Raw genomic sequence first — 21,504 nt, 5'->3', positions numbered from 1 at the left:
CTGTCCCAGAGGCCTCTCAGAAGTCTAGGGCCCTTGTCCCCACAGCGAGCGGTGGCTGCCCCTGCATGCCCCGATACCCCCCGCACCAGATTTAGTCAGATGTGTGATAGGCACATACTAGGAGGGGAGGGGGCTGTTACCATTCCCGCTAAGATAGAACATGAGGCCAGAACGCCTGCACCGGCTGATGCTGGGTGGGGCTCTGCCACGAAGGCTTGCAGTGACGGCCCCGGGACGGGACACGCCTTCCAAGAGGGCTCTGTGCTCACAGCCCACATGGCCCTGCGATGCTTGGGCGCTGAGGACAGGAGTGACCCCAACTCACCTGCAGAGCTGTCAGGGCCTGGGAGAAGGCAGGGGCGGCCAGACTCCTGCGTGCGTCCACCAAGATGACCAGCCCCAGGTCCCGCACCTCCTTCCTGGAGAGAGACACACACGATGTTAACGGCTACCAGTTAGCTTCTACCTCTGCCAGGCTGACTTCTCCATCTCTCCCCGAGACACCCTCACTACATCCTCCTGGCTCTAGAACTCGGGGGTCTTGACTTTGACTTTCCACACATCACCTTCTGCTCCACCCTCCCCCCCAGAACCCAGCTGCTCAACAGCTGGAGGCAGGCCATTAGGCCTCAGTGTGACAGACCAGTCGTGTCTGACTGCATCTCCAGGCCTGGGGACCTGCCGAAGGATCACACTGTGGCCCTGCCACACGCCAGCCTGTCCATCGGCTGCACGCTGCAGTCAGCGTGGTCTTCCGGCCCAGGCGGCCTTCTCTTCGGTGTCTTGTTCTCACTCTCCCGCCTCTGTCAGGGCCACCTCCAAGTCATAAAGTGACTGACCACACTGGGGCCATGTGCACTGCTCCTTCCACCCAGCCCCTCCGGGACACCCCCCGCTGGCCGAGAACATGGCTCCTTCCCAGCACTGTGGACCATCTCGCACCGGGAGCTGCGGTACACGGGGTCACATGTGGGTCTCCCCGAGGGCAGGAACCGTATCCTGTTCTATTTTCTGATCCCAGGTAAGGACTGGACGGGTGGGTGGGTTGGTGGCCGCACAGGTCAGAGGGATGATAGCCGACATTTCTTCTGGTTAAGGTTATGTGGATGTAAGGGTGTGATGGTGGTCCATCTACAAGGAACCCTAGCACATGTGGTTCCTCGTAGCCACTGACAAGATGATGCCGGACACTCTTCCTGGAGCTGACACCTCAGGCACCTCATCCCGAGAGCTGAAGGTGAGCGTCACCTCCTTGACGGCGATAGACATGGGCTTCTCAAGGAGCAACTACCAGATGCTAATAGAATCACGCTTGTAGGGAACTGACCAGCCAAACCGTGACGCTTGGGAACGAGTCTGTCCCATGTGCTTCAGCACTGCTTTCCTCCCAGAGTCCTGAGCCGAGCAGAACCTGGCTCTGGTGGGGAGACTTTGCTGGGACAAAGCGGAAGAAGCAGAGGGCTGAATACCCAGGCGCCAGTCCTGGGCCTGCCAACCCTGTAGGTGCCCTGAGCCTCCACTCACAGGCGTCTTGGCACAAAATGAAGAACACCGCATTGCTTGTAGCTGCCGTGCGGCGTGGTATTTACAGAGATGATTCTAATTGCTCTAACATGCCTGAGACAGCAGCTGCCATCCTGCTTGATGAGGAGGAAACAGGCTCGCCGAGCTGTACCACGAGCCCAGCCAGTAAGGGCAGCACCAGGCCTCATAGCCAGGCCAGGAGACCTCAGGGCTGAGCCGCCTCCACCCAGCACTGGGGGCAGGGAGGGCCGTCCAAAGCCTGTGTCCAACGGCGTCTCGGGGCCTAAATAACTTGCTCTAACCATCCTGGACTCCGGCTCTCCTCTCTGCTTGTTCCCCGGAGACCCGAAACCACAGCCCTGAAGAGGGTCCCCTGAACAGACCTGCTCCACACCACTGTCCTCATGCAGGATCCAGGCCTGGTGCTCCGAGAATTCTGTGCGGGAGCGTGTGTCTCCCTTGGGGGCTGGCGTGCTTTCTCTCTGGCACATGGCATTGTCCTGCTGAATGCAAGGCCCGGGCCGCACAAGGTGGTCTTTCCTGCTTCCCAGTACAAGGCACCCCTCACCTGAGTGATTTCTTCACCTGCTTATTCTAAACACCATCTTCCTATCAGTTCATGCCTTTATCCAAGGCCACTTCAAATACTTTTTTGGATGGAAAAGGGGGCACATGTTAAGCTGACAAGCTCAGGAGACTGAAAATAACCACACAGGATAGCGTGAACATAAAAATGCCTAACTAAGGTGGGCTGAGGTGGGAAGTCAAACCTTTAGTCTGTAGCTTCCTGGAAAAGGTCTATTTTTACCTTAAGTGAGCCTATTACTGGCTTTTTGTATCTAAGCTAATATCCCTAGAATGTCAGAGTAATCCCTTTTTCCAGACGCCCCAGGGCACAACCCACCACAGCAGAGCAGCAAACTGCATTGTTGTTCTATCCCAATTACCACCTCCACGTGCTGTGCCGTATAAAGTGAACCGGTAGCACCCACCAGTGTAAAGGAAGCACCTGACTCTCCAACTTACTTTTATCCAAACCCGGAGATTTCCCCCCCACTTTGCTTTCTCCCACCCCCTTAATCTACCACCAATGGATTTCATGTAACCCTCCTCCTTTGATTCTATGTATAAAATAAGCTGCAAACAGCCATTTTGCAGATCATTTTCTCAATCCATTCAGATTTTGCTTCCCAGCAATGCTGTCAGTTTTGCTCAAATAAACTCTTATAAGCTTTCTTTTAGGCTGGATGTTTTTTTGTCGACACTTTTTAGAAAGAGGTGGAGCAAAAGCATGTAAATAAAGGACCGCCACTGAGCAACGCAGAACAACACAGAGTTCAAGCCTCCAGTGTGTGTCCCAGAGGGGAGAGATCAGGGTGAGCAGGGCTTGGGGGAGGGGAGAGGTGGGGTTGGGACTGGGGGCAATGAGGGGCCAGACAGCAGGAGCCCGCGGTGGGAACGTGCTGTCCATGCCACCAGGGTCCCAGAGACCACAGACAGCACCATCGCATGAAGAGAGGCTCACATGGGTTTCCACCCAAAGGGACCTGAAGGGTGGGAACGCGGCTCAGCCCCACCTGGGGATGCCATGGAGGTACTTCAGCAGGCAGGTCAGCTCGGCGCTGGACATGTGCTGACTGGACCAGAGTGGGCCCCTCGTGCAGACCTGCACCACTGCTCTCCCTTGGCGGTCTCGGGTCCCTGCAGATAAGGAAGGCGTCAGGAAAGGGGGCAGCCCCCATGGGGACACGTGCCTTCAAGCCTGAGGAATACTGAGCTAGGGTCTGCCAACTGTTGAGTTTTTGGCTTAGATATGCTATCTGCTGTGAGAGCCTGGCACTCACCTGGGCAGGTGACAGCCGTGCTCACCTGGGGGGCGATGACCATTGTTATGGTCTCGTTTGTGTTCCCCCAAATTCACATGTGGAAATACTAATGCCTGACCTGATTGTTTTAGGAAGTGGGGCTTTTGGGAGGTGCTTAGGTCACCAGGGTGCAGCCCTTGTGAATGGGACTAGTGACCTTAGAAGAGACCCCATGAAGCTGCCTTGCCCCTTGCACCAGGTGAGGACACAGTGAAACATGCCAACTACGAGCCAGAAGAGGCTGGCACCAGAGCCTGATGACCTTGGCACCATGATCTGGGACGTCCCTCCTCCAGAACCATATGAAATAAATTTCTGTTTATAAGCCCCCCTCCCCACCCCCCAGTCTGGGGCGTTTTGCTACAGCCACCTAGACAGAGTGAGATGGTCAGGCTCACCTGGGAGGGTGATGGCCCCGGACTGCAGCAGCTCCTCGCTGACCCCCAGCGGCTGCCTGGACACCTGGCTGGGCAGGTCTCCCGGGCTGGGTGGCTGTCCTTCCCTCTCAGGGCACAGCAACTCAGTGAGCACAGTGGGAAATGTGCAGGCGTCAGCCTCAACACCGGCTGGATGACAGAGAGAGCCTGGTCAGAGATGAATGCAGCTCTGGTCTGAAGGCAGCTGCGCAGCCAGCTACAAACACAGGGAGAAAATCGTGCGAAAAGTGTGTTTCCATGACAACATGTCCCATTTCTGGAAATGCAGGAGTGCCACACCTTCCAGGACAGGTGAGTTCCCAAAAACTAGGGCATAACACACTTGCAAAGTTAAATATTTCAGCTGCCACAGGGGAACACACCGCCTGAGGACCTCAGGGAGAAGCGTTTACACTGAAAGGTCGTGTCCTAATTTGTTTCGTGACACAGATCTCCCCGAGTGTCATAAACACAGACCTATGTGAGAGTGCACAGGGGCAGGCATTGCCCTAGTGGGAGCTGTGGGGGACATGCCCTCTTGCCTCATCCCAGAGGGGCTCACACTTGGCCATCACCCTGGAGCGGACGGAAGTGGCCCCGATGGAGGCACTGTCACCAGCACTTCTCCCCACAGCACTTCACAGATGAGCAAACATCCTCAACGCCCAGCCACACGTGGCCCAGCCGTGTGTCGCCTCCACGGGTGAGGGAAAGGCTCAACCAGAGGTGGCCAGCGGGCCCTGGAACCTGAGCGCTATGGGGTACCGTGTCCCTAACCCTTGCCTCTAACTTCTTTCAGTGCTAACATCTTGTAAGTCTGTGAAGGGCTTTCTCACGCTAGCTGGGCTTGAGAAGTCCACCGTATTTGTAAAATAAAAAAGCAGGTTTATTGAAGTATATTTTATATATTGTACAACTCACCCATTTTAATTGCACAATTTAGAGGCTTTTAGCAACTTTACCAAGTGGTGCAACCATCCATCACCACAAATCAGTTTTAGAACATTTTTGTCCCTCTAAAAAGATCCCCACAGCCACGTACAGTAAACCTGCACCCCACCCAGCCCCGGGCGACCACCTGTATCATCTCTGAAACCACCTCTTCTGGGCCTTTCATGTAAATGGGACAAACACCATGTGGTCTTTCTGCTTCTTTCACTCAGCAGAACGAATCTGATGTCACCTGTATCAGAGCCTCATTCTCTTCCATACTGGGTCTCATTTGATGTGTGATGGACCAAATTTTGTCTGTCCCTCCACCAGCTGATGGGCTCCAATCACACAGTGTCCTTCATGTATGTTCATACATTTTCCAGAACACGTCACCGGCCAAAAGCAGTTCTGCAGTGAACCCCAAGCATTCCGACATGGATGAGGGAACAGACATCCCACCCATGTAAGACTCGTCTCATTAGACGTCTTGCTAGTTGAGCAGGTCCTTCGTGGGGGTTTTCCTGAATTCAGCACCAAGAGGCAGTGAGGCGGGGTCCCAGGTAGGGTGACGATGTTAAAATGGCTAGTAATCAAAGCCATACCCAAGTGTGGCTAGGGAGAGACAGCTGCTCAGTTACCACAGGGTGAGTGACAGAGCTGAGTATGATATTCTGAAAATAAATTCTGAAATGCTGCATAGTTTTGAAATTATGTTATGTGCCTGTCACACAGAAGAGTGTGCTAAATGTTACTCTTTCATCATGGGTGTAAGCAGGGGTTCCAGCTGATGCATTTTCCTGTGTTAATGGAACAAGGGGTGTGGGACCACAGCACAGATTGTCAACAGCAGGGACAGGTGTTGCCAGGGAGCAGGGGGGAAGGGGAACGCCTGTCTCGACCCACTGGTCACTGCCTGGGTAATCATGGTCCTGGCCCTTTGCCCAGACCTCTGGGTACCACTGCCCACCTCCTCACAGGGAGAAGCCGCCTCCTTCCTGCCGACTAAGAAACCACACAGGCAGTTTCTGCGCAATCAGCGAGGGAGGAACAGAGGCAAGGGGACATTCCAGGCAGTAAAGCCCTCCAACCTCCGCTCTCCCCAGCCGTCAGTGTTACGTTCATGTAAGCTGACACTGAGAACACACAGCGCACTGGTGCCCGAGAGAAATGACAACAACATACGTCTGTGATAAAGAGACTTCCTTCAAATCTTCTTACATGCGCTGCTGTACACACACAGTCAGCTGGCCTCATTTCCACTTGGAAGTGCTGCTTTGTTGAAATGAAACCTGCTGCCCTCATGACTGGCAGCTACGTCTGGCTGTCGCCAACCGTCTGTGACCTGTGCTCCACTGTGTGACACTGTGCCTGATTGTCCCCCAAAGCACTGACACAGCCAGCTTTTCTCTGTGGGGAGAAATCTGCTCAATTATATCTCATATCAATACTTGGGGTGAACACAGAAGGTCTGTCTCCTAGCGTAGACTAACTGAGTTTTCGTCATGTCATCCATCATGTGTGTTTTCTGCCCAATACAAACAGGAAAGGAAATGGACATAAAGGACAGTTTAGGCCCTGGAAACAGTGGGCAGGGAATTGCTGCTATATGTTAATTTTAATGGAATTGCAGAGAGGCAATAGAATGTTTTTTTGTAGTGTCACCCCTAAGTGGGTAATTACATCATTGGACTCTTTGTGGCAAGTGCCATGTGTCTGCAGGATCTGAATGCTGCCAGCTCCTCCAGCAGGAGTAGACGGTCGTTCCAGGGAGGTCCATGCATAGCTGCGAGTGCCTCTCTGGGTCCCCAAGCGCCCTCACGCACAGCGGCTGGAGCCCCTCATTGTGGGGGAGGGCAGGTGTGGTGTCCCGCAGACACAGACGAGCACTCACCTGGCACCCCTCACCCAGCACCCCGCTTCCTGTCGTGTTATGTGGGGCTGCTCAGGCCACACCTGCTTCCTCAAGTCCACGGCACCTTCACACTTTTCACTTCTTCCCAGTGACTATCTTTGCTCTTCACAAAACATTTCTTTATTCAAAAACAGGGAAATAGCCGAAACATTTGACTTAAGAAATCTGGTCTCATTCTTTCCTTATCTTTTTTTATGCCCTGCAAACACTGCGTCCAATAACCATTTCCCTTCAGAGCCACAGGGAAAAGTACTCAGGGGACGACTGCTCAGGAGCTCACTGGCCTTCAAGGTGTGTGTGTAACCAAGGGGCAGCAAGTCACTGATCTGGGGGGTCTTTAAAAATGAACATGACAGGGACAGCCCGGTGGCTCAGGTGGTTGGAGCTCTGTGCTGCTAACTCCAAAGGCTGCTGGTTCGATTCCCACATGGGCCAGTGGGCTCTCAACCACAAGGTTGCCAGTTTGATTCCTCGAGTCCCACAAGGGATGGTGGGAAGCGCCCCCTGCAACTAAAATTGAACACAGCACCTTGAGCTGAGCTGCCGCTGAGCTCCCAGATGGCTCAGTTGGTTGGAGCGCGTCCTCTCAACCACAAGGTTGCCAGTTCAATTCCTCGACTCCTGCAAGGGATGGTGGGCAGTGCCCCCTGCAACTAGCAACGGCAACTGGACCTGGAGCTGAGCTGCGCCCTCTACAACTAAGACTGAAAAGACAACAACTTGACTTGGAAAAAAGTCCTGGAAGTACACACTGTTCCCCAATAAAGTCCTGTTCCCCTTCCACAACCCCTTCCCCAATAAAATTTAAAAAAAGAAAGAAAAAAGAACATGACATCTGAGCAAATGAGTATTAACGCACCGTGGTGGGCTGTACAGTGGCCCCAACACAAGGTGCCCAGCCCCAGAACCTGTGAACATGGCCTTATTTGGAAAAGGGTCTTTGTTGATGTGAAGAAAATTAAGCTGGGTCTAAATCCAATGACAGGTGTCCTCACGAGAGCAAGTAGAGGGAGGTCAGAGGCACAGAGAGACCGACGGGGAAGAGCCTGCTTGCTGTCACAAGCCCAGGGACGCCAGCAGCCTGCGGCTCAATGCTGGCACATGCTGGCCTCCAGAACTCACTCAGAGGATGAATTTCTGCTGCTCTAAGCCACCGTGTCTGTGGGCCTTTGTGCACCAGCCACATGAAAGGGACACATGTGAACACTACTTCCAACAGTCAGCATGGCTATGGAGACAGGCTTCTACTACAGGGAGGGAACAGACCAAGGAGACCGAGCAGGAGCGAGGACAAAGGAGGAGAAGAGAGGGGGCTGTGCAGGGAGAGGAGTGGGGACACTTACCTTCCTCTGAGTTTCTGGTCTCCACAGCTTGTCCTCCCAGGAGACCACCTGGCCCAGCGCTGGCTGAGTGGGGGCTGGCCCGCCGGACATCATCTCGGGAGCTCCTGGGGGATGTGTACGCGGCTTCTGGACAGCTCTTTTGACTGCGGGTTTCCTGGGGGTCTTCCTGGCGGCTAGCGGGTTCTTTCTGTGTCAGGCTGTTTGCTGCCCCAGGCTCCTTGTGCTGGACACAAGCCTCAACCAAGACAGACTCCTTGGAGCCGGACCCCAGGGGCACAGGGTTCCGCAGAGCCTCCATGTAGGACTTCCTGAACCAGCGTCTTGCCTCCACACCGGCTGTGGCCCCAGGCAGCCACCTTCTGGAGCTCGGACTGCCCATGTCCTTATGGGAGCTGAGGGCCTGGGGGTTGTCCTTCTTGTCCACGTCCACGGGGTACAGCCTCTCTCCCGGTCCTTCCGGACTCTCGGGGGGCTCCCACAGGCCGACGCCAGAGCTCCCAGGCAGGGTCCTGGGCCGTTCCCACTTGGCTCTTCTCAGGTAAAGGAGGTGGCTGGGCTGGTCAATGCCGAGATGCCCACTGCAGTAGGGCAGTTTGCTCCTCTGGGGACGGGGGCTGGCGATGGCTGGTGCTGTGGCTGGGGCCTCCGCGGCGCTGCCGGGTGGCTGCTCAGGTCCAGGATGGCGGGAGCAGCTGCACACGACACTTCCGGTGGTGGGCACAAACGCAGGCGCTGTGACGTGGCTCCATGGGGTGCGGTAGATGGTGCAGCCTGAGGTCAGCAGGCAGTTTTTCAAGAGGACACTGTTACGTTCCCTGTTCATCCGGTCCAGGAACTCTGCTGTGAAGACACAGTCATACATGGCCTCAGGCACAGCCACCTCTTCTGAGCCGCGCCCAAGCCGGGACAAGCATTTTAAGACCAGCCTGGCCGACTGCTTCCCCACAGATGTGACCTGCAGATAGACGTCCCCAGGCCTGAGCCTGACTCCGTGGAGGGACGCCAACTGCACCACCACTTTCTCGTGGATGCACAGCGGCCAGCCTTCGTGGAAGAAGATGAGGCCTGTATACCTAGCCTGGGACAAGAGAGGGACGTTAGTGGCTGGCACGGAACCTATTGGGGTCCCTGGTCGCCATCCAGCAGGGAGAGTGAGCGACAGACCCTGCACCTCAGAACATGACTCAAATCATTAGCGCTTAAAGAGGGGGGTTTCTTTTCAGTTCAGTGCAGTTAAAACCACACTGTCACAGCTGCTTTGGGAGGCTGCGGGACGTGGGCTATAGGACAGAGAGGCAGGAAGCCACCCCAGGTGGCGTGACACACCCCAGGCAGTGTCACCCCAGTAGCAGCAGCCAGAACCCAAGGGGACTGTGGGGGGAGTGACTCTAGGAGTTGTCCCCACCTGGGCCAGGGGCCGGGCTTCCACAGTCACTCCCAGCCCCACCCTCAGTCTAAGTCTCCCAGGCACCCACAGGCACCCACAGGAAGAGTGTGGCCTCTGAAATCACAGGGTGGGAACAGTGAGAAGATGTGGGATCTGGGAAGGACAGCAACAATATTGGCGGCAAACTCTCGCCTACACAACCAGTGGTTCCTACTTATGAAGGCGTCAGCTAAATTTACAGCCCAGCTGTAGTACAGGGAGAACTCTGAAGCATGCTTTGAAGATAATTTGGTCTACGAAAAGCTTTGAGCTCAGGATGAATGAGACCCACTCAAACGTGGGTGACGTCCTCATGGGGACGGGGTGGGACCCCAACACGTCCGAAGCTGTAGCCTCACGTTCTCACACGGGACCCCACTTGATGGGATGAGTTGAGTTCCAATAGTTTTCCCCTTGTAACGTATTTTCTCTGTTCCAGCACTTATGTACTACACACACATTATTACAATAACCGAGAAAGTAAAACACTCATCCTAATATACCGCCAGAGATTTAAAATTTTTCTCTGCTCTTATCCATATAAGACGTAACTTTTCTAAACTGTGATAATAACGTAGATATAATTTGTTTGCGATCACTCTTAGCAAACGTTTCCCTGTTACTTGCAGTTACCATCTTGATGGCTACTTAACTGTTCCTCTATTGTCAGAAATCTACAGTGCTTCTCACTTTTACTATTATAAACAATAAGTGCAAGGACCATTTTCATGACAGTTTTTTTCCTTTAAATTATCATTTTAGGATACATTTCCGGGATTGAATTACAAGAGAAAAGACTATGAATGTCGTCCCTGATTCTGACACCATGGCCAGTTTTCCACCAAGAAGACGCACTGACAGCAGCCTCACTAACAGGTGTGCCATGATCCAGTAGCACAAGGCCTCACAGTATGAAACTGTTTTCTAAATTTATATGTATACTGTGGAACATTGTTCTAATTCACATTTCTGTGATAGTGAAGCCAACCTTTTTTTCTGGTGTTTTCTGTAAATTTTCTATATGTATTTTTGCTCGTTTTATGAATTGTCTTATTTTTGCCTTATTAGTAGCCATGAGGGATTTTATTTTAAAAAGATTTTTTATTGGGGAAGGGGAACAGGACTTTATTGGGGAACAGTGTGTACGTCCAGGCCTTTTTTCCAAGTCAAGTTATTGTCCTTTCAGTCTTAGTTGTGGAAGGTGCCATTCAGCTTCAAGTTGTCGTCCTTTCAGTCTTAGTTCTGGAGGGCGCAGCTCAGCTCCAGGTCCAGTTGCCGTTTCTAGTTGCAGGGGGCACAGCCCACCAACCCTTGCGGGAGTCGAGCCGGCAACCTTGTGGTTGAGAGGATGCGCTCCAACCAACTGAGCCATCCGGGAACTCAGCGGCAGCTCAGCTCAAGGTGCCGTGTTCAATGTTAGTTGCAGGGGGTGCAGCCCACCATCCCTTGCGGGACTTGAGGAATTGAACTGGCAACCTTGTGGTTGAGAGCCCACTGGCCCATGTGGGAATCGAATCGGCAGCCTTTGGAGTTAGGAGCACGGAGCTCGAACCGCCTGAGTCACCGGGCTGGCCCCAGGATTTTTTTTTAATTTGACATTTTCTGCACTCACTGTTAGCAAAGATTTCTGTCATGTAACTCTTGCTGCACATATTCCACCCAGTTTATTTGCTTTATAGTTTAGTTATGTCCTTTTCCTCTCTACAAAAGTTAACATTTTAGACAAGCTGTATTTCTTGGGGTTTTTGGTGACACTTTTTATTGCCTTAAAAGTTAGAATTTGGTGTCAGACCAAAGCTTCCCTTTCACATGTATTTTCATGTTAGTTTTCCTAAGAGTGGACATTTTAAAAGTATTTAATATTTCCTATATCTGGAGTTTACTTTGAAAACTGTACCTCAGATATATGGGTGTGTTTTAGGAGCGAGGGTCTCAAGAACGCTGTTCCCGCCGACTTACTGAGCTTGCCGAGCACGTGCACATTACATAAAGTGGCGGGGGGTGGGGTGGGGCACACGCTGCAGACGAGGAGCTGAGGTGGCCAGCCTGTGAGGAGGGCAGCACCAGCACATTCTCTGGTGCAGAAGCAGTGGCATCTCTGTGGCTCTGCCACGCGTCCTCACATCTACGGCCACATTTAATTAAAAATTAAGATGTTCAGATTGGAGAAATAATACTTGTGCACAGCAAAAAACGAGAAGTTCCAGAAAAAATTAAGGAATAAAATAATCCCAACACTAACCCCCAGGGGTCAGCATTGTTGGCACATAGGTGTTTCATTTCATTATTCTTTCTGTGCATTTTCAATGGCTGAGATCACATCACAAATACAACTGTGCCTCATTTTTTTCACCTAACATTATTTCATCAGTGTTTCCTGTGATATCGGCAGCTCTTCACAGGTCACCTCAGTCTTGGGCACCAAATTCCTCCGAATTTGCTCTCACAGAAAAAAATACCATGAACATATTTGGGCCTGGAACCCTGCCTGGATTTTAGTGCTTCTGTGGAATCTGAGGCCTTACAGGATGTCAAAGGAAGGCCCCTGGGAGCACTGAGGTGACCAGTGCCCACTGGTGTGCGTGACTGCAGGTGTGTGCCAATGCCTCGCTGGATGGTCAGTGACACGAGCACCCAGGACATCGCCCACCCCACAGTCAGCCACAGTGAGATTCCCAGCCTGGCAGCTTCCAGGATCCCAAGGGCCACCAGGGAGAGAAGTTCAACCAGGTTTGCTCCAGTGACCCAATGGGCCAGAGATGTGAAGCTCTGAGGCTGAGACAGAGAAACTGACCTGCAGGAACAGGGCTGCCTGCGAAGGGGAGGAGCTGGTCACACCTGCAATGTGGCATTTGGTGCTCTGGCCACACGGTCTCCTATCAGTCCCCAGTGCAACAGCAGCCTCCCACCCCACACATGGCTCCCAACCCCTCTGATTGAAAAAAGGGGGAGCGAAAGATTGGCCTGTCCGAGGTGCCTCTGTTGGTCTTGTGGGAGAGGCAGGCATAGCCCATTTTTGTGAGCAACTTGTTTTCAACAATAAAAAATTGGAGCAGGCCTGGTGGCTCAGGCGGTTGGAGCTCTGTGCTGCTAACACCAAAGGCTGCCGGTTTGATTCCAACATGGGCCAGTGGGCTCTCAACCACAAGGTAGCCGGTTCGATTCCTCAACTCCTGCAAGAGACGGTGGGCTGTGCCCCCTACAACTAAGATTGAACACGGCACCTTGAGCTGAGCTGCCGCTGAGCTCCCGGATGGCTCAGTTGGTTGGAGTGCGTCCTCTCAACCACAAGGTTGCCAGTTCGACTCCTTCAAGGGATGGTGGGCTGCGCCCCTCGCAACTAACAATGGCAACTGGACCTGGAGCTGAGCTGCACCCTCCACCACTAAGATTGAAAGGACAACAACTTGACTTGGAAAAAGCCATGGAAGTACACACTGTTCCCCAATAAAGTCCTGTTCACCTTCCCCAATAAAATCTTTAAAAAAAAACAAAGGCAATAAAAATTTGTTTCAAACTCTTTGTCTTATTAACTTTTAAGAAATACGAAAGAATGCTTATAATATGTATTATATAACATACAAAGTATCACGCTGAGCAGTTTAAGGAAAAGAAGGCGCCATCCCCTTTGACGTCTCTGGCATGCCCACCTGCTCTCAGAGGTAGGCACATTCCCAAATTTTGTTATTAGTCCCTTACTTTTTTCTGTATTTACCATGTTTGAATCCCTAGACAATAGTTTAGTTTTGCATATATCTGAACTTTACACAAATTGAGTCTTTCAGTCTGTATTCTTTTATGACTTTTCAATCAACACTAAAATTCAACTGTTACACACACTGTAGTTTATTCATTTTCTTTGCTACGTAGTAATTTGACCTCTTACTATTACTAGCATAACTAACTATCCACAAAGTTAGTGGCTGAAAAGAAAAAGAACTATTTTATTTTGCTCACGATTTTGAGTCAGGAAGTAGGGAAGGGCTTGGTTGAGTGGTTCGTTTTGGACCCAGGGTGAGATCTATGGCGTCTGGACCTGAAGGTCCACTCCGAGATGGCTTCCTCATCCCACATCTGCACGCAGGGGCTCCTTGGTCTCCATCTCTGTCCCTCCTCCAAACGGCATCTCATTCACTAGAGCCTCAGGGTAGTCAGACTCCTTGTGAGGTGCAGGTTTCCCCACAGCGACTGCTCCAGAAATAAGCATTGTGAACCCCCACCTCTATGACCTTTCTCAGAAACCCTGAGACATCTCTTCTGCTACATTTTATTGGTCAAATGAGTCACTACGGCCAGTCTAGACTCCAGGGGACAAGAGAGAATGACCTGACACACAAGAAGGGAAGCCACGAGGAGCACGGTGGACAGGAGCTGCACGGTTCACAGTCTTCTTATTCATTCTGCCATTGGTGAGCATTTAGCTGCTTCTAAATGTTTGTCTCATACATGTTGGTGGTTACAAACACAGCCACAGTGAACAGTCTTGAAAACAAATCCTGGTAATGCCTCACCCAGGCTCTGTACCCTGAGCGGAGGTCCTAAACTGATCTGTACCCTGATAGGAAGTCCTCACAGAGATCTGTTCCCAGACAAGAAGTCCTCACACAGGCTGTTCCCTGAAGGCAGGTCTTCAACAGGTCTGCTCCTTGAGGGCAGGTTGTCACACAGGACTGTCCCCTGGGGCAAGTCCTCACACAGCTCTGTCCCTGAGAGGAACTCATCACACAGCTCTGTCCCTGACAGGAAGTCCTCACACAGCTCTGTCCCCGAGAGGAAGTCCTCACACAGCTCTGTCCCTGAGAGGAGGTCCTCAACAGGTTTGTCCCGAGAGGAGATCCTCACACAGGTGCTGTCCCCTGACAGGAAGTCCTCACACAGGTCTCTCCCCTGAGAGGAACTCCTCACACAGCTCTGTCCCTGAGAGGAGATCCTCACACAGCTCTGTCCCTGACAGGAACTCCTCACACAGCTCTGTCCCCGAGAGGAAGTCCTCACACAGCTCTGTCCCCGAGAGGAAGTCCTCACACAGCTCTGTCCCTGAGAGGAGATCCTCACACAGCTCTGTCCCTGACAGGAAGTCCTCACACAGCTCTGTCCCCGAGAGGAAGTCCTCACACAGCTCTGTCCCCGAGAGGAAGTCCTCACACAGCTCTGTCCCCGAGAGGAAGTCCTCACACAGCTCTGTCCCTGAGAGGAGATCCTCACACAGCTGTGTCCCTGACAGGAACTCCTCACACAGCTGTGTCCCTGACAGGAACTCCTCACACAGCTCTGTCCCCGAGAGGAAGTCCTCACACAGCTCTGTCCCCGAGAGGAAGTCCTCACACAGCTCTGTCCCCGAGAGGAAGTCCTCACACAGCTCTGTCCCTGACAGGAAGTCCTCACACAGGTGTGTCCCTGACAGGAACTCCTCACACAGGTGTGTCCCTGACAGGAACTCCTCACACAGGTCTGTCCCTGAGAGGAGATCCTCACACAGGTCTGTCCCTGAGAGGAAGTCCTCACACAGCTCTGTCCCCGAGAGGAAGTCCTCACACAGGTGTGTCCCTGACAGGAAGTCCTCACACAGCTCTGTCCCTGAGAGGAAGTCCTCACACAGGTGTGTCCCTGACAGGAACTCCTCACACAGCTCTGTCCCTGAGAGGAGATCCTCACACAGGTCTGTCCCTGAGAGGAAGTCCTCACACAGCTCTGTCCCCGAGAGGAAGTCCTCACACAGGTGTGTCCCTGACAGGAAGTCCTCACACAGCTCTGTCCCTGAGAGGAAGTCCTCACACAGGTGTGTCCCTGACAGGAACTCCTCACACAGCTCTGTCCCTGAGAGGAGATCCTCACACAGGTCTGTCCCTGACAGGAACTCCTCACACAGGTGTGTCCCTGACAGGAACTCCTCACACAGCTCTGTCCCTGAGAGGAGATCCTCACACAGCTCTGTCCCTGACAGGAAGTCCTCACACAGCTCTGTCCCTGACAGGAAGTCCTCACACAGGTCTGTCCCTGACAGGAACTCCTCACACAGGTCTGTCCCTGAGAGGAGATCCTCACACAGCTCTGTCCCTGACAGGAAGTCCTCACACAGCTCTGTCCCTGACAGGAAGTCCTCACACAGCTCTGTCCCTGACAGGAACTCCTCACACAGGTGTGTCCCTGACAGGAACTCCTCACACAGCTCTGTCCCTGACAGGAAGTCCTCACACAGCTCTGTGCCCTGACAGGAAGTCCTCACACAGGTCTGTCCCTGAGAGCAGGTCCTCTCCTGAGTCTGTCCCTGAGGTCAGGTCCTTACACAGGCTCTGTACCCAGTGGTGGGAGGTCCTCACACAGACCCTGTAGCTACGGAGGAGGTGCTCACACAGGTCTATTCCCTGTGGCACGTCCTCAACAGGTCTTTCCCCTGTGAGAAATTCTGCAAACAGGTATGTCCCTGAGAGGAGGTCCTTACATGAGTCTGTCCCTGAGGGCAGGTCCTCACCCAGGTCCATCCCCCAAGAGAAAGTCCTCACACAGGTCTGTCCTCTGAGAGGAGGTCTCTCACAGGCTTGTCCTGTGGGACGGGTACTCACACAGGCCTCTTGCTGCAGGTGCTGTAGCGCCCTCTTGGCCGGGAGGAGGAAGTCAGTGAGGCAGGGCAGTCAGTCCCCTTGGTGCAGTCTTTCTGCCACACTGAATACCTGCCAGAGCACGGTGACTGCTGTGGCCTCAAATGGTGGGTAGAGGGCAAAGAGTGTGTTCTGGATGTAGGTATCAAAGGTTTCCAGATTCTGAAATGGAAGAGAGGTCCAGAAGTTTAAGATACCAATTAAGACATATATGTGGGCCCTCTCACAGCCTGGCACTTAGGGGTCCTTGAAGGCACCTTTCTTAGTCCGGGTGTGTGATTATATTTATGAAATAGGGAAAGTACAAGTGAATCCTCAGCATAGAGGGCAGTTTCTGTTGGGTACCAATGCTTGTCCTTTGCGTTGTCGTACACTGAGGAAGTGCCTGCAGCTACATTAGGTAGATTTGATACCTCTGTCCCACAGGGCAACCCGAAATAACACTTTGCTAGTGCAGGTTGCCACTGTTGTCACACGAGGTACAATCAAGTTTAGATTTGGCCTAAGTTTCATCCCATCAAATTCTGAAATATATACCTTAAATGCTCCATTTTAGAATCATCTGTGGAGCACGTCAAATTTCTCAGGGGCTTTTTCCAACCCTGCATCCTCCTCCTGGCAAGCCTGAGTTTTCATGTGGAATGTGGGGTCCTGTGTGGAAGACAGAGCTGGTCCACATGCCATTTTATGCCTTGAGAATAAGTTCATACCCAGCTAAAACATTTTTGTTGATGAATTTTTTAAAAATTTAAATAGAAAACATTAGGACATCCTTCATCCAAATCACAGAATTGTGCCCATTCTGTCATTCTGAAAATAGCATCACTGGCACCTAATTTCCCCTGTACATTTTTGGTGCAACATGCTTTATGTAAACATGGAATGCTTTTAGTTTTCAAAAAGTTTAATGCTATTTTTAGATGTAACATTTCCTGAGGAAATATCACAAGGTTCATTTGTTTGGAAAAGAAATGCTGGGCTACAAATGACAGTGAAAACCCAAAGAGGTTAAAGTTCCAAAGTTGATTTTTAAAGGGACAACGGTGATATCTGAGACTCTTTTAAACAGCTAATCACACAGACACTTTACTAAGGAAATTGACAACCACACAGAGATTCCTCTGAGCTTGACATGAATAAGGACTCAGAGGGATGCTGTCCTGTCTGAGGGGCCAGGCCGCACAGAGACCAGGGAGGCACAGGCTGCAGGGTCAGTTCAGCTTCTGGAAACCACATGACTTAGAGCAAGACCTGAGCTAAATCAGCTCCTGCCTCCATGACAGCGTCACGGTGAGGTGGCAGGTCAGACGCCCACATAAGTCTCTCCATTTCTGTCTGTACTTCTCCACACGGCTGGCTCTTCTGTCAATAGGAATTATCTAAATACTTATTTTGTCCAGAAAATGCTGATGGGGTCTGATTTCCAAAACCTCAAATCACACATTGAGTCAGGAGCAACCCTCTAGTTGTGAGAATGAATGGAGCTGGTCCTGAGCCAGGGGCAGAAATCACCCTCCGGGAGCAACTCTGTACAGAGATTTGAAGCAAATGCTAATTGTGACACAAGATATTGGCAGGAAGGAAGTGGAACATGATCCTAGGGGCCCGTCGTTAATTATCTATGTTTGAGGAATTGAAATGCAAACTTTGGACCACGCTAGTGAGAGATGCCCTTTTGCTCCTCAGATGCCCAAGTCCAGGCCCACGCCTCCTCCAGACCCACAGGGCAGGTCCTGAGGTCTCATGTCCAGCTGTGGTCAGCAGCTTCCTGATGGGTGGGTATCTTGGCCTATATCTCACCAATTCATTGCCTGAAAAGTGCCTAACGTGAGAAGGAGAGGGGTCGGTGCTTGCGGAGACCCTAGAGACGGCCCTGGTCACTCACAGGGCAGCCACAGGCTCCCTGGCCTTCTCTGCCCTTAGATTCCTGTTGTCACTGGGTCAGGCCCCCACACTCTGCCCTGGCCCCAAGGGTGCCCCTCTACCAGTTCCCACTTCCTGTGCAGCATGCACCACTCAGAGCCTGGTCCCGGCTAGAGCTGCCCAAGGGAAGCTGTCTGCTGGTCAAGAGGCCATTTTCCAGGTCAAGTAGGTTGAGGAAGCCTTGGATAAGCCTAAGTGAAACAACTTCTCTGGCCTCTTTTTTAATTTTAAAAATAAATTTCAATTTATAGTTGGCATTCAATAACATACTAGTTTTGAGGCAGGACATGTAGCCTAGGAAGTTGACAACCCCCTCTAGGGTAATGTGATGCCTCACTGGTTACACCAGCAGCAGAATGAATGTATCCAGCACCTGCAGCTGGAAAAAAACAAGAACCGGTTTCTTCCACCTGAACTGATCTGTATAACTCAGACCTGACCTCTAGCTAATTATGTCATTATAATCTCATTTGCATTGCAGTTACTATATGCAACAGTTCTCGATGAACCAAACAGAAAAGAAAAAGCGGGAAATGGAGGGTCCCGTTCAAGGGAGGAGATAAATGAACTATATCAATGAGACATCACCAATTCCTGACTAGGAGAGAGAAAAACCCGATTGTGACTTTCTTGGTATAACTAGTTCTCTGAGTTTGCCCACACTTTCCTCTCAAAGTGTGTACTTTCATTTTTAATAAATCACTTTTGCTTTTGTGCATCTATCTCGCTCTTGAATTATTTCTTGCACAGACATGAGGACCCGGGCACCGCTGTTCTGGGTTGAGTCCTCTCTTGGATGTCCCTGTGAGGCTCCAGCAACAGTTTCAGGTGTACGACATAGTGATTACATACTTATATACCTTACAAAGTTACCCCCAATAAGTCTGGTACCCACCTGACACCATACATAGTTATTAATGAATTACTGACTATATTCCCTGTGCTGTACTTTACAGCCAGCCCCATGACTATTTTATAACCACCAATTTGTACTTTTTTTTTTTTTTTTTTTTTTTTAAGATTTTATTGGGGAAGGGGAACAGGACTTTATTGGGGAACAGTGTGTACGTCCAGGCCTTTTTTCCAAGTCAAGTTGTTGTCCTTTCAATCTTAGTTGTGGAGGGCACAGCTCAGCTCCAGGTCCAGTTGCCGTTTCTAGTTGCAGGGGGCACAGCCCACCATCCCTTGTGGGAGTTGAACCGGCAACCTTGTGGTTGAGAGGACGCACTCCAACCAACTGAGCCATCCGGGAGGCAGCTCAGCTCAAGGTGCTGTGTTCACTCTTAGTTGCAGGGGGCGGAGCCCACCATCCCTTGCGGGACTCGAGGAGTTGAACCGGCAACCTTGTGGTTGAGAGCCCACTGGCCCACGTGGGAATCTAACCGGCAGCCTTCGGAGTTAGGAGCATGTAGCTCTAACCGCCTGAGCCACCGTGCCGGCCCCCAATTTGTACTTCTTAATCCCTTCCCCTTTTACATGCAGCCCCCATCTAGCAACCATCAAAATGTCCTCTGTTTTGTTTGTTCATTTATTTTGTTTTTTAGATTTTACATATAAGTGAGATCATATGGCATCTGTCTTTCTCTGTCTGATTTATTTCACTTAGCATAATATTCTCCAGGTTCATCCATATCGATGCAAAAGGTAAGATTTCATTCTTTTTTTATGGCCGAGTAATACTCCACTGTACATATGTACCACCCCTTCTTTATCCAAGTGTCTACTGATGGGCACTTAGGTTGTTTCCATATCTTGTCTACTGTAAATAATGCTGCAATGAACATATAATGGCTATGTCTCTTCAAATTAGTGTTTTGGATATTTTTGGGATAAATACCCAGGAATGAAACTGCTGGGTCATAAGGTATTTCTCTTCTTAATTTTTTGAGGGACTTCCATACTGTTTTTCACAGTGGCTGCACCAATTTTCAATCCCACCAACAGTGCACAAGGTTCTCTTTTCTCCACATCCTCGCCAGTACTTGCTGCTTCTTGATTTACTGATGATAGCCCTTCTGACACGTGTGAGTGCTCATGTGGTCTTCTCCAACCCCTTACATGCTAATGTGCCCTAAGTGACATGGAGGGCCCTGCCCGCATAGCCCTTCCTGACTGTCACGTGCCTCTCTGGGAGATTCATGGCCAGGGAGAGACAGAGACACAGTCTCAGGGTCAGTGCCACCGGAGCTCCCCAGCCATTCTGTGGATGCTGCTCGTTCTCGTTCTGGGAAGAATGGTCATAATACACAAGCCAGGTAACATGACCAGCCAGGTTAGGGCCTGCACCCAGAAGAGACATAAACCTGCAGCCAGAAAGGCTGACCCAGGCTGGAGCACTGTGTGTGCGTGCTCGGTACAAGCCAACTGTTCCCACTTGCACATGACTCTAACAATCCAAGTTTTCTGGTCCACACAAATTATAAGAGGGTGAGGGCGACACACAGGAGGCTGACAGCAAAAAGGTATAAAACCCTTACATTACAGCAAAATCAAGTTGGCTTGAGTATATTCAACTCTGCTTAAGAAAACAGGAAAATATACAGCATATTTTAGAAAGATTTTTATACTAAATGTTTAAAAATAACACTGTCCTGGTAATATGATATGGTGAAGTTCAGTCATCTAGGACATTTAATCAGTTTGGCATTTTCCTCCCTCATGTTCGCTGGGCCAAATGTGTATGCGAGGGTCAGTGTGTGTGTGTGTGTGCGTGTGAAGGCTGGGTGTGAGGGCTAGTGTGTGTGTGAGGTCAAGGTGTGTGTGTGCGAAGGTGAGGTGTATGTATGAGGGCCAGTGTATATGTGTGTGTGTGTATGTGCGTGTGTGTATGTGTGTGCGCCAGTGTATGTGTGAAGGTCAGTGTGTGAGGGCCATTGTGCGTGTAAGGGTCAGTGTGTGTGTGAGGACCGTATGTGTGTGGTGTTAAGCCAGTGTGTGTGTGAAGGTCAGTGTGTGTGTGAGAACCATGTGTGTGAGGTCCAATGTGTATGTGCACGAGTGTCAGTGTGTGAGGGCCAGTGTGTGTGCAAGGGCTTCTGAAGATGTGTGTGCACGTGTATAGAAGTGGGGAGCCAAGCGAAGTGTTGGCAAAGTGTTAAAATAGTTTGTGGGCCTGTGTGTGCAGAGGAAGAGAACACGGGGTCAGGTCGAGTGGCACGAGCACTCACAAGGGGTTCAGCCTGAGCCTCTCTACACACCACAGCTCGCCGGTTCACCAAACCTCGCAAACCATCCAAACTGCCAAAAAAAAGAGGAAGGAGAGGAAAAAATGACAAATGTTGGTGAGTTTGTTGATTATGAGGGACTGATTCCTTCCTTATGTGACTCAGGACTCCTGATTCAAGGAAATGCACACATGGAGGTTGGCTGACTTTAAACCGCAGGATGTTCGCCTGTTTACCTGACCGTGAACTCTCGTGGCTTAAGTGCCATTCGTGCCACACACGTCAGGGGCTTGGCTGACCGGGACTCGCAGCACTCTGAACTGTGAACTCAGTGCAGCCGAATGTGGGGCTGCCTTTGCGTTTGAACAGCAGAAAATTTCTGTGTCTGCAAAAACATTT

General features: G+C 51.2%; 1 protein-coding gene across 1 annotated transcript in view; it reads right to left on the bottom strand.

Annotated features, from left to right (window-relative positions):
* PLEKHG4B (pleckstrin homology and RhoGEF domain containing G4B) overlaps positions 1–12,062 on the bottom strand; it is a 33,123-nt gene extending 21,061 nt beyond the window's left edge. Inside the window, exons 1-5 of the mRNA XM_074329222.2 lie at positions 11,994–12,062; positions 7,994–9,071; positions 3,788–3,955; positions 3,102–3,225; positions 326–419 (exon numbers count right to left, since the gene is read on the bottom strand). Coding sequence (XP_074185323.2) covers positions 326–419; positions 3,102–3,225; positions 3,788–3,955; positions 7,994–9,071; positions 11,994–12,062 — 1,533 coding nt within the window. The remainder of the gene's footprint in view (positions 1–325; positions 420–3,101; positions 3,226–3,787; positions 3,956–7,993; positions 9,072–11,993) is intronic.
* Positions 12,063–21,504: the final 9,442 nt, after the last annotated feature.

The sequence above is a fragment of the Rhinolophus sinicus genome, chromosome 3, assembly GCF_057876585.1.
Source record: "Rhinolophus sinicus isolate RSI-liver-muscle chromosome 3, RSI-T2T, whole genome shotgun sequence".
NCBI lineage: Eukaryota > Metazoa > Chordata > Mammalia > Chiroptera > Rhinolophidae > Rhinolophus > Rhinolophus sinicus.
Note: the sequence above shows the minus strand (reverse complement) of the source record. Positions and strands in the feature narration are given on the sequence as shown.